General features: G+C 40.1%; 1 protein-coding gene across 7 annotated transcripts in view; it reads right to left on the reverse strand.

The window, feature by feature from the left end:
* CTNND2 (catenin delta 2) overlaps positions 1–13,255 on the reverse strand; it is a 712,671-nt gene that overhangs the window by 280,927 nt on the left and 418,489 nt on the right. For all 7 annotated transcript variants that reach the window (XM_014260357.2, XM_088053661.1, XM_088053643.1 and 4 more), the window contains one exon: positions 7,627–7,821. In XM_014260357.2, coding sequence (XP_014115832.2) covers positions 7,627–7,821 — 195 coding nt within the window. The remainder of the gene's footprint in view (positions 1–7,626; positions 7,822–13,255) is intronic.

The raw sequence follows: 13,255 nt of genomic DNA on the forward strand, positions 1-13,255 counted from the left end.
TAGGACAAGAGGCAATTGTTTTAAACAGAGAGGCTAGAAAAAAGGAAGATTTTTTTTTTTTTTACAATGGCGGCAGTAAGGAGCAACTAGAACAGGCTGCCCAGAGAGATGGTAGATACTCCATCCCTGGAGACATTCAAGGTCAGATTGGACAGGGCTCTGAGCAACCTGGTCTGGCTGAAGATGTCCCTGCTTACAGCAGTGGGTTTGGACTACAGGATCTTTGGAGACCCCTTGCAACCCAATCTATTCTATGACTCTATCATTCTTTTTCAAACTATTTCATAACCATTTAAAAACCCAACAAATTTCAAAGGTCAAAAGATTAAGGTTTAAAACCTTAAAAATGGTTCAAGAACAGTTTATCTGTAAAAGCAGACAGAAAATCAAAATCAGTTTGTGATAAAACAACTACAATAAAGTAATTGTTCTTGAAAGAAGAGTAAATCATTCTAAAGGATTCCAACATCTAAATTTTTCATCTGTCAAATTTTTGAATATTGGAAAATTGCTTCACACTATATAAAAAATACACACTGAAATAATGACTTCTAAATATTTCAATGATATCCACTACTTTACTACATACCAAGACAAATATTTAGAGTCTTGTGAAAATGATGTACTTTGCCTCAATTCATGCATCCTTTGTAGCTTCATTCTCCTTTTGTACAGGACAACAAAGGAGGTAAGAGACATGACAAAATATTGAGAATCAAAGAAAGGCTAAGCTGGACCAACATAAAAAACATGCAGCAAATCAAGCCCTTGGGTATTTCAAAGCAGCTTTAAGAAGCCCATGCAACACCGTCCTCCATCCTTGCTGTAAAAAAACTGTTAAAAAAAATTTCTTGGATCAGCAATTCCTGTTCCCACAGACCTCTGGCTCCCTTGCTGGCAAGGCAGAGACATTGGACAGAAGCAGCACTCCCTTCCAGGGCAAGGCAAGGTCTCTCCCCCACCATGCCAGCTGCAAAGGCAGGGCAGAGGCAAGGAGATGGTGGCCAATGAAGCTTTCCAGAAGTCACTCCACAATGCCAGGCTTCTGTCTACCAGGTCAATGAGATGGAAGTTTGAAGAGGTCTTTCCTACAGGGAAGGAGCCCCCAGAGAACAGGGGCAAAAGACATATGAACCTGGCTCTGAGAACCTAGGCTGCCCCGCTTCACTTGTGTAAAGCAAATGAGGAGATCAGAGCCATTTGAATACCCCCAAGAACTAAAACTAGGGATCTCCCCTCTCTGTAGAAGTCCAGACTCAAACAGTCTAAGAGTACAATTGGTTTTGTATGGGTTGTTCCTGCCTGGGGCAGAAGAAAAATGGGGATTTGGCTTCTCCCTCTCTACTTCCCCCTTAGGTCATGAATAGAGACATGATCTCACCATAGGCACCTCATCAGACAGAACGAAGAGGCAGCTCAGTCACATTGTAAGAAAGCCATCAGCCCAGTGACAAAAGAAGGACCAAGTTTTCTTGTACACCTTCTTGGACACTGCTCAAAGTTCTGGACAGCAAAAGCCCAGGCCAAGTGTTGCAGGCATGAAGCAGCAAACACTGCCACTTCCATCTGGCTCCTCTCCCCATCCCTCCAGCAGTATTTACTCAATGAAGAAAGACTGGACTCCCGAAGCAAACACTGCTTCTACCCTACAAGACACATTTTTTCAGGAGAAAGGCAAAATTACTATGAGCAGCACTTGAGATAAGGCATCCCTCAGTGCAGACTCTTCCTTCAGCAAATGAAGTATGAGGCAGGAGTGGGATAGAAGGCAGAGAAGAGGGTAAGAGCATCTGTCCAGATACACAACGGCAATTCTCACCTTTGGCAGTTTTCCTGAGCTGCATCACAGGACAATGAAATAATGTGTTTTTCCCTGCTACTGGCAAATGGCAAGGAGCAACAGGTAACTCTTTCCTTTGAAAAGCAGCTGCCTTGGCTGTTCACAGTTCTCCAGTCAGCATTCTTCCTCCACACAGAAACTCAGCTTGCAAATAGATATATTTCTGCTTTGCACAGGCCTCTTCTCTTGGAACGGTACTCTGTGCCAGGGTGCCCAGGAAGTGGTGCAGCCTGTGGCAGCACAGCTTTTGATAATAGGCATCTTCAGAGATGCTGGTGCACTGGTGGAAGCACTCAAGCATCACTGGGAGCAATCTCAGAGAGATGGACCTGGCCAGAAGGAATGCAGGCTGTCAGAGAAGCCTGAGGGCAGTCTGGCAACTGCCTGCACACACAGGGACATTGGGCAGCTCTGAAGGTAGCACAGGAAACACTGCAGGAGTGCACCTGCCACAAACACGTTCCCTGATAGGTAACCCATTGCAAGAGCATGCCTGATAAACCCTTCAAATCCCTCCCTAAGCGACTCTTCGGAGACAGTACAGACTTTTACTTCTTCCCCTTCTACTATCCAACCTCCTTTCAATGAATCCTTCCTTTCAGGGTTCTCTTTAATTTCAGCAGTATCAATCACAGAGTGATACTCCTAATGCTCTCAGAATGGTCTTTGCAGCATCTTGTATGCCCTGTCTTCATCAAGGAGGCAGCTCAGCTCCGTGCACCCAGCAATCCAACGAGCACCAAGTGGTCGTGTAACCACACAAAGCTGCTGGACTTTGAAGTCCATTCAACTATGACTGAATTGCATCACAACGCCTTCTCCATGGTGTCCTTCAGAGGACTGAGACAGAGACCATTCTCAGGTTGTGCATCTCAAGACCATCCCTAAAGCTTTCATCCAGGCTGCCCAGAGTTCCCCTGATGCCAGTGAGATGCATGTATCCTTCACAGAGCTGAGGAGGACAGGTTCACACTTCCAGTGCATCCTTGTCACTTTTGTAAGGTTGGGGTCAAAAGTATTCTCCTGCAGCCCCTGAAACCACTGAGTGCTCTTAAAGCATGAGTACTCTGCAGGTTTTAAGACCTAAATGCTCACAGTTCACTAGCAGCAACAGGGCTCTTACACAGCGACACTTACTTTATCTGATAAAGTCCATCCTTGTAGTGAGTTCAGAACAAGTGCAGCTCTCCCATTCCTCATCCTTCACTCCCAGACAGTACTCTTTCAAGGCTTTTACAAATTTTATCTGGAAATTACATCCTTTTTACAGAAGAGGGCTCATCTGTTTCTCTGAGGGAGCCCAACAGAAGCATGAGCTTCCAGACAGTGATGCCAGCCTCCAGAGGCTGATGACAACTGTTCACACAGACTCCTTAGCTGCGAAAGCTGTGCTCCTGAGAGGCAAGTCAGCATTGAGAGCCCACAACCAGAGCAGTGAGGATGCTTTATACTCAAGGCAGCTACAGCAATCCCAGGCTTGCAAAATACTGTTTTCAAGTTTGACGTGGATTAAATGTCAATAACTATAGACAAAACCTCTAGTTCAAAATTCTAATTCTGCAAATAAGCAAACAGTCATTGATTCTATATGCCACTCTGGCTGAAAGGCAACCCTACCTCCCTCTTAATTAACAGCCCTCTTCAAATTCCATCTGTGTTCATGCAAACATCTCATCAAATAAGCTTATCTCTAACTGTATGAACAACTCAAAACCCTTAGGTTTATGAGGAAAAGCAGTAACAAACCTGCCTGAACAAAAATTATTAGTTTTATTTAGTTCAGTTACAGATACAAGCTATAAGTTGCTATTCAGTAAATAAATTAATCTTCTTTTCCTATTGTGTCTGAGTACTCCCTCCAAGAACATCCTTTGAGGCTTCCCATTTTTAAAGGAAAATTTCACACTTACTGCTTTTAGCACAAAAGTTTGGGCTGGTACTTTTTACACAAGAGAAGACATTACCCTTTGAAGACCAAATAGGATTGTTTAGTAAAAGCTTAACAATCAAACGAGCTTTTACAGCCTCTGCTGTCAAATTTGAAACATTATTTTTCAGATTATTATTTCAAATATGTTTCAAATTCTTATTTTTAGACAGCATGACAATAACACACCCTGTTGTCATTTACACCACAGGTACAGGCTGGGTGGAGAATGGATCAAGACTAGACCTGGGGAGACTGACTTGGGAGTGTTTGTGGACGAAAAGCTCAGCATGACCTGGCAATTTTTGCTTGCAATCCAAAAATTCAACCATGTCCTGGGCTGCATCCAAAGCAGTGTGGCTGGCAGGGCCAGGGAGGGGATTCTGCCCCTCTGCTCTGGGGAGAACTGATCCCACCTGCAATGCTGCACCAAGCTCTGGGATCCTCTGCCCAAGAAGGACAGGGAACTGTTGGGAGTGAGTACAGAGGAGGCCACCAGGATGATCAGAGGGCTGGAGCACCTCTCCTGTGAGGACAGGCTGAGAGAGTTGGGGCTGCTCAGCCTTGAGAAGAGAAGGCTTCAGGGAGAGATTAGAGCCCCCTTCAGTACTTCAGAGGGCCTATAAGACCTGGAGAGTGACTTTTCACAAGAGCACTAAGTGATAGGACCAGGGGAAATGGACTTAAACTAAAGGAGGATAGTTTTAGATAAGATATTAGGAAGAAATTCTTTACTGTGGGGGTGGTGAGGCACTAGAACAGGTCGCCCTAAGAAGCTGTGGACTCCCCATCCCTGGAAGTGCTCAAGACCAGGCTGGATGGGGCTGTGAGCAACCTGGTCTAGTGAAAGGTTTCCTGTCAGTGACAGGGAAGATGGAATGTGATGATCTTTAATGTCCCTTCCTACATAAACCATTCTGTGATTCTGTGAAGAATTCATCCTATGTAAAGCAATTAGGGGAGATGTTGAGACACATTTTGTACTTTCTGCAGTATGTAGTGCAGAACTATCATCATGCATTTCATTCTCAAGTGAAATACAAAGAAAATACCAAAGTTAAAAACCAGAATATCACCCAAACAACAATAAGTATATAGAACAAACTCAATTTAGTTTACCCCATTGAGAAATTTTAGCTTATTGAATTTCGCTTACTGAAGGTTCATTCACCTAGAAGATGGAAAACTCTTGAGAGCGCTTTATCCTCAGTTGTGTAAACATTTTTGAATGCATTTAAGGTCTCACAAAAGAGAAAGAGGTGATGTCTATAGTAAGTAACCATTCTTGGTTACTTTTCCAAAATAAGTGAAATTTTCTAAATCAAAAAATTTAAAATCAAACAAACAAACCAAACAGAAACCCCATAAAAATCCCCTCAAACCCCACAAAGTACAATAAAAGTAAAAAAAAACCAAACAAGCCAAATCAACCAAAACAAACCCCCACTAAAAAAAAACATAAAAAAATTAAATAGTTTGCAAGTATAAGTATAACTAACTTAATTTTTATTTCCAATGGGTAGTGTTAGCTGCAGATAAAAAGAATCCAGGCTTCGGACAGCATCTTTAGATTAATTTTGTCCTCCCTCTTCTTCGTCACATGTGGAAAAGCATGCATCATCTTCATGATGAAAGCTATTTTTGTGATAGACAAAGACTGTGAACTGTGGTGTACGATGGAGTGCACTGAAGTCTTAAAGCTCCCCACTCCACCATGATTCATGTACACAGAACATACATGCCATGAAGCCTTGGCGTGTATTTTGGAGTACACAGTAATCTACATCCCTCATATCTTATACCAAATAGCAATCTAGTCCTAGAATAAAAAACAAAACAAAACAGAACAAAACAAAAACACCAAAACGGTCAAACACTTAAGAAAACCAACAAAAGGAAAAAAAATTAAGTTCAAACTTGAATTCTTTTCCCTCTTTTCTGTTAATTTGAAAATATTGTATTGTCTCCATCAGAAAGGATATGTTCCTGTTGGTATTTGTGCTAGAGGTAGGAGTCCAAGAGCTGATCCAATCCAGCTCAAAATCCCCTCTGAGCACTGACAGCTCTTCAGCCTGGCTGTGTGAAAGGCTGACAGCATCTGCACCCACCAACAGAGCAACAGAGTGATCAGCCTGGTACACATCCATCTGCTTTCATTTCCCCTGACCCTGATGATAGGGGTGCAGGGGGGAAGGCAAGGGTGGATCAACCCAACACAAAGCTGGACTGATGGGGTCTTTCTTTAGATTGAGCCTGTAGCAACGTTAAAATCTGCATCCCAAGTGGCAAAACAAAACTCACCTTCACAGGGCATGTTTCTGCTACTCATATGACTGTGGGTTTTTTAGTTTTTTCTCTTTCCTTCTGAAAACCCATCTTCATGTGTAATCAACTAACATCCAATGTCCCAGTATAATTCACTGTAATTGTTGACTATCTATGTTGACTAGGTTTCCTTCCTTACAGAGGTGTTGTGAACGCTACAGTCACAAGACAGCCTGCTACTTCAGCACAGACAACCACGGGATATTTTGCAAGCAAAACAAGAAACCCTCTTCAGGGCATTTCTGGGAAAGACAGCATCATATAGGCAATATGAAGCAGGCAAATGTGGAACAGGAGGCTTAAAGTTCAATAGAAACAGTAATTTCAATCACTATCATTGCCTCCACTGTTCACTGATGTAGGCAGAGCTTTTATCCCCTTCAAGCACAGCATAGTAATTTTTCCTCATATACATGCGTGACTCTATACAAAACATAAGACTGTAGTAGTTTCTGTAACAGGAGAGAAATGGTGCAATGCTGCCCTTCAAAAAGCATAAAGCTGTTACAGGTATTTTGCTAGATAATTATCTGGCTAAATTTCCTTTTTAAGATTTCCTCTTGTATTCTGAACACTCGAACTTGCATAAGGCAGTCAGACACGTAAAAACTGCCAGCTTTTCCCTTGGATAAATGGGTTTTTTAAAAAAGTTTAAAAAATAGTTTTAAAAGAAAGCAAAATATCTTGCTCTGAAAAGTGCACTTAACTTTTCCTTGATGAAGATAGGAGTGATCTGAAAATGGATATAATTTTTCCTCTTTGATCAACACAGCAAGGATGAAACACCAGAAATACTTAAAATTCCTAAAGCAAGTTTTTTCTACATCTGCTTTAGGCTATTTTGGTTGTAGAATTTATATACTCTATTTTGTGCATTAAATACCATAAATATCCCTGTTGATTTTTGATCTATTTGTGGGTTTCAACATACAGCTGTATCTCATTGGGCTGAGAGGACATTCTGCAAGTACGACTTGAACACCAATGCATTTCAGGAACAATCACTATTATTTATGAATAAACCAGTGATGCTAACAGCTTTTCCCTGTGTTGAAGTTCAATTCCATGTCTGTGTATCTATACCAAAGCATGCCTCTGTGGGACAGAGGAAGAACATTTACTTATGATTTACTTTGAAAGCAAGTGAACAATCACTTAGCTTCGTGTGGCAGGAATTTTGCAGTCCATTTGCAACACAAAAAATACCTTCATAAGCAAAAAATAAATCCTAACAATTTCTTCAGAGACAACAGATCCTTCTCCAAGACAATACACTAGATTAATAGATGTATTTTTTCTCTCCTTTTGAGTAAGCTCCCTCCCCAAATTAGCTTAACCTACTGTAGCACAACACTAAGTTTTGTGCATGTATTTGGGGTTCTATTGATAACTGCCATCTGCAAAAGGTATTTTATTTGACTGGCATGAACAGAATACATTTGGTTAAGCACATCAGGAAGAGAAGAAGAGTTAGAAGCAGAGAGTAAGTTACATATCTCATAGAAAGACAATCATGCAGGTTACATCCACCTACCTGTACTAGTGCGATATGTGCCTGTGTGTGCTGGTTGTAGAGGGTCCCCCTGACTCTGGCTGAGACTCCTCATAGGGGGCTTCTGATAAACTCTGTCTTCGTAAATAGGATCTATATGGTGTTCTGGAGACTGCAGTGCCCTTAACTCGGAGCCAAGGTGGCTGTGCTGGCTGCTGTAAGATGCCCGAGACCCAGCTGCGAACAGATTTTAAGAGATGTTTAAGAGGGAGAAAACAAGAGACAAATACAGGATCTGACTATTAAAATTTTTCTTGAAAGTAGCACTTAAACACAAAAAAAATCCCAAAACGAAACTATGTACTAAGTATTTTCAACATGCAAATAGAAATAGCAAACAAGGGCAGCTACAGTGCCAGTTAATCACTTTAGCTGCATCATCCAGTTGCCTGCATCTACACCAAAATCCCACTTCTTCCAAGGAAACTACATATTTTGGAGAGATAGATATCATGATTATAATTTCTTCTTAAACAGAGACCAAGGAATCCACCACCTCCTCTCAAAAACAAAAGAAAGAAACCCCAACTTTCCCCGCACCAAAAAAAATCCCCAAACCAAACTAAACCCAAACCAATCCCCCCTCAAAGAAAAACCCCAAAACAAAAACAACAAAACACCAAACAAAACAAAAAAACTGAAAAAAACACCCCACAAAAAAACCCAAAAAAACCAAACCACCACCACCAAATAAAAATCACCCAAACAAACAAAACAAACAAACAAGAAAAGGCAAAAGCTTTGCACCCCAGGAATGTCCTCAACTAAACGGGTCCAGGACTGGGGGAGGTAGGAGGGTTGGGAAGAAAAAAGTCACAGCAGTCAGAGCAAGTTTCACATGTTATGCCCATATCTGAAAATCTACAAATGAAATAAGCTGAAGTCGATGAATGGATGTAGTTTTACATGAAGGCTGATCTTTCGAATGCTTCACAAAAGTGCAATAGAATGGCTGTGCCTTATCAACACTTTGTCTTCAACACTTTGAAAAAAATCAAGTTGCTAAGACTTCCTTCAACCTAAATATCCTCTGAGAAGGAATAAATTAAACACACCTCCTGAAAAAACTATTTAAGGATATAGCTTATTTCTTTTCTTTGGTCAATAACAAAATCAAACATTCTACTATTAAAAATAGATTGTATTAAAGAGAGACTTGTATATTTCCAGCTGTGATTGAAGTTATCCCTTCAATCCTTTTGCCATTCATGTACTTCAGCTCTGTGGTCTGTTATCAGTATTAGCAAGGAGAGTCAGGGGGTTGCCATACAAACACAACACATTTTGAAGATAAGAATAAAGTAAAGCAGGCAATAAGTATGCAAGCAACACTTGGCAAATGTCAGGTTTGTATCACAAAGTGGTAACATACTACTTAAGCGTTCAGAAAAGTAATCAAAGATACAACTATTATAGTCCTTGGTGCTAGTGCCCTGAATGTATATACATACATCCTGTATGTAGGTGATGTGCCACTGGCTGAGCTTGAATGCTCTGACCATGGCTGTAGCCATTCCTACTGAAATCCTCTGCCACAATCATTGTGTTGGCAGTGCTTTTGTTGCATAAAAACACACTAAGTACTTTTAAAATGCAAAGCACAGATATAAAGTAAGGTGAGATAGCAACAGAGGATAGAAATGAGAAATACACACCAACAAATTACTTAAACTTCAATATAAATTGTCTGGAGAAAAGAATAACTTATTCCCTTCCCTTCTTCTAATCAGCCTGTGCCATATATGTGATTTCTTCTGAATTCTTCAACATTCGTGCATGTTTTTACTGGAACGCCCTATTTGCATATTTTTCCCTTCAAATATTTTTCAGTCTGACTTCCCATTAGCACACTGCTGAAAGTAATTCTGTGGCTCCCCTTACTAGAAAGTCTGCCAAGAATCCCAAAGACATATTTTATCTTTAACTACAGCAATTATCCAGAAAGTTGATATTACTATTACAGAATTAAATTTTTCATGGTCTACATTTTCAAAGTGCTCTTTAGCCCTGCACCCTTGAGACTGATATTCAATACAGAACTAAGCTGAACTGTTCCCACCAAGGTCTAGTATCCCACAGAGTGGCCTGAAAAACAGTCTGTTGTGATTATGTCCAAATTCAAATGCATATTTGGTTCAATCTGTATTCAGAGGAAAAGATATAGAAAATCTGTGGAGAACATTTCGAACATTTAACAGTGTATCAACAAACCAGACTTGCTACAGAATAAAGAATTACAACCAATTCTAGAAGCACTACAATTCTTTTGCCCACATACAAGTTAACAGGGCTTCTTGAACAATAGATTTTCCTCTCAATCCAGCTTCCTGTAAGCCAAAAGATTTTTCCTATTAAACTCAGTAGCAGTATAACCTAGACATCAGCATGTTTCCAAACTGTTATGGTAATCTTCTGGTGAGGTGGGCTTAATTCAACCTCCTTCATATTCTACCAATAGTTCTGCATTTTCAAGTACTGATCCTAGTCTAAACAGAAGGTTAATATTAGTTTATTATGCTAATATTGAACAGAGATTTATTTACAAAATACACATGTAATTAAGACTTTAACACTACCATACTAAACAGTAAGCACATGTATAACCAGAGAAACATCTTGACCAAAACATTTAACCAACCTGATTTGACTGAAAACAGTTAAGTGGCAATCTAAAAACAACTTCAAGGCATCTGAGTAACATCATGGCTGAACACCCCCCCCAAGAAGTTCAAGAGTTAAAACCCTATCAGGGAGTAACTGCCACTATCCGTCTAACATTTCAAGAAAGAGAAGATTTCAACAGGTAACTAAAATATTGTCATTTTAGAAACTAAACTAGTCTTAAATCTCAGAAATTTATGCCATTTTAAAAGTATGCCTCTTAAACACCTTTAGCTTCAAGCAAAAATGATACTTTTCTATGTGCAATTTTACTACACTATTTCCAAATTATCAGATATCAATATTTAAACACAAAATATTACCACCCTTTAAGGTTCTTAAATCTAGTGAAAAAGATAATAAATCGGAAGATTTATAAAAAGATGTAATGCCATCATAATTTTAATGTTTCTATTAGGTTGGTTTAAAAAGGTTTCTAGTTTAAAAAACTAAAACAGCAAGTTGATTTAAGTTAAAATATCTTTTCAGTTGCACTTAGAAATTTTTTTTTACGTATTAATTCATTCAAGCCTCATCTAAGAAGCAACAGGTTTTTATTGCGTATTTTATTTAAATATTAAAATGAACTAACTAGTAACTGTTATACCAAGAGTTATATCCAGGAAAGGTCACACAGATAATCTGAGGATTTCAGATAACTGAATCCCACCTCATATACACATGGAACCCTCCACCATATTCTGCTGCTTTGGAAGGCACTGAAGAGATAGTTGAGATAACTGATCGAAACAAAGACCATGAACTCAAAGAACTGATGTCACTGAGAAGGAGAGGTGTAACAGGTCTCCTGGCTATATCCTGGGTTAGCAGCCAACAGCTACATCCTTTGCTACTCAAAGCTGCAAGGTCATCTCTATTGCTGCCTTCAAAAACATTTGCATTAATGCAGTTTGGAGCTCACAGAAGATGGAAAAGCAACTAGGTCAGAATAGAAAGGCAACAACCAATATACTACTAGGAAGCAATAGAACATAAGATCACCAGGGCCCACGAGTAGTTTTGCATTAAGGAGGCTCAGCGCCATCAGAAGCTGTTTCCCTAAATCTAGAGGCAACATGAATGCATGGTTCACCCCCAAGTGCACTTGCCAAACCCTATTCTTAACTAGCTGCCATCCCTTCACCCCACTAATAGCACTGCACCTCTCTGGGTTGCCTGAAATCAAAGCAGTGATGTGCATCAAGGCCACATGCCCTTCTCCTACATATTCTGAAATTGGACTCAGCCTTACTCACTGGCCAGCCCACCCTGATAGCAATGCTTTTTTTCCTTCAGAGACGTAATCAGGCATCAAACCCATTCACAGACAGGTCTATGCTCAAGTTCAAAGAAAACTCATGATTAAACTTTCAGTCCTCCTAGTCTGCCTTTTCATGTGGTGTCGCTTGGCTCACTCAGTCTCTTAGCTGTAGCTCTCTCCCTCCTGCACTGGAAAGTGCTCAGGCCCAGGCCCTGGTGGGCCACAGGTGTGAGCTCCCAGGGTTTTCAGTCCAGAGCAGGTTTGAACAGATCCAAGGAAAAAGGAAAAAAACAATCCGGGGAACTTCTCTGCCTCAGCTAGCTAAAAACTAACTAACAGCAGAGGAGAGCTCTGTCCCGCTGTCTGTCTGTGCTGCAGACAACACAGTCCAGGAGCAGGATGTGGGGCAGTGAGGGCTCTTTCTGAACACAAACTGTGTGCTTCTTCTTCCCCCTCTTCACTCTCAGAGCCAGTCTTAAAGGTGCAAAACCTAATATGTAACATAAACAAAGCAACTGGAGATACAAGTATTATAAAGACATCCCAGGACATAGTCATTATTTACAGATGATGTATCTGGCACCAAAGCATATCCAGAACTCTCATGATCATGGTGGTGAAGAAGTGGTGTAGTGGATTAATTAAAAAAATCCCAGACAAACCAAACCAATCCAAAAACACTGAAAAGAACTAAAACATTATTTAGGGGTTCAAGAAACCATCCATTAATTAATTATTCCAATAGTCCAATCTTCTTTGACAAAAGACTGAGAAATTATTTGATTACAAAGCCAGAGATATATCACAGCAGAAGGTATATAGAAGACTATACAGCTCTAAAACAGCTGTGAGAGGCACCAAATTAGGAAAAAAAAAAGATTAAATTAATTTTTTTAGCACAGAAACTGATTAACTATATGAACAAAAGCATATAGTAAGCAGTCTTCTTCGTCTTCTGAAGCCTCCAAGACTGAAACCTGAAAGCAAGTGGAATGCTCCTTCTGCATCACTGTGGAGCTTTCAGAAGTCATCTGTGGCCAAGTTCCACCAAAGTATCAAATGAGCCCCCAGCCAGGTGAACTGGATTAGGGCAACAATGATAACCTAGAACTGTCCAGATGAAAATACACACTCCTATATGTGGTATTTTCTCTCTTCTCACATTCAAGAGGGGCTAACAGAAAGAACATATGAAAAGTGCAGTCCCACCAAAAAGGATCAAAAAGTCGATCTCCACTCTTTATACTTGAAAAATGCCCACTCTACTAGGCAATTTTTTCCACATTAGTTAGACACATTCCTCAGTAGTATAGGGAATTAGTTGTTTACTAGGAAAATGCTCTTTTTTTGACAAAGTCTCACTTCCCACAGGAAGATAAATACTGTAATCAGACAAGTGTAACATGAGAGAAATACAAAAAATAATCCCTAATTGCTCTTCAGAGCTGGCACAGGCTGTCAAGAAAATAAATAAAACAGACATGTTTGAATGACACTGCTTATCTGACAGTTTAGATCAATAAAGTAAAACAATATATCGGCATTTGTTATTGCAAGAAACTAAAGACATTAAAATTACTGAAATAAATGGATCAAGGGCATTTCCGTATGCTCTAATACATGTTGGACAGTTTTCATCTGTGCCCCTTTTGAAAGCCTTTATAACCTGTCATTCTGCCTTGCTTCAGC

This window comes from Pseudopodoces humilis, chromosome 1 (genome assembly GCF_049639895.1).
Source record: "Pseudopodoces humilis isolate 2021_Gansu_Grassland_sample_001 chromosome 1, ASM4963989v1, whole genome shotgun sequence".
Lineage (NCBI taxonomy): Eukaryota > Metazoa > Chordata > Aves > Passeriformes > Paridae > Pseudopodoces > Pseudopodoces humilis.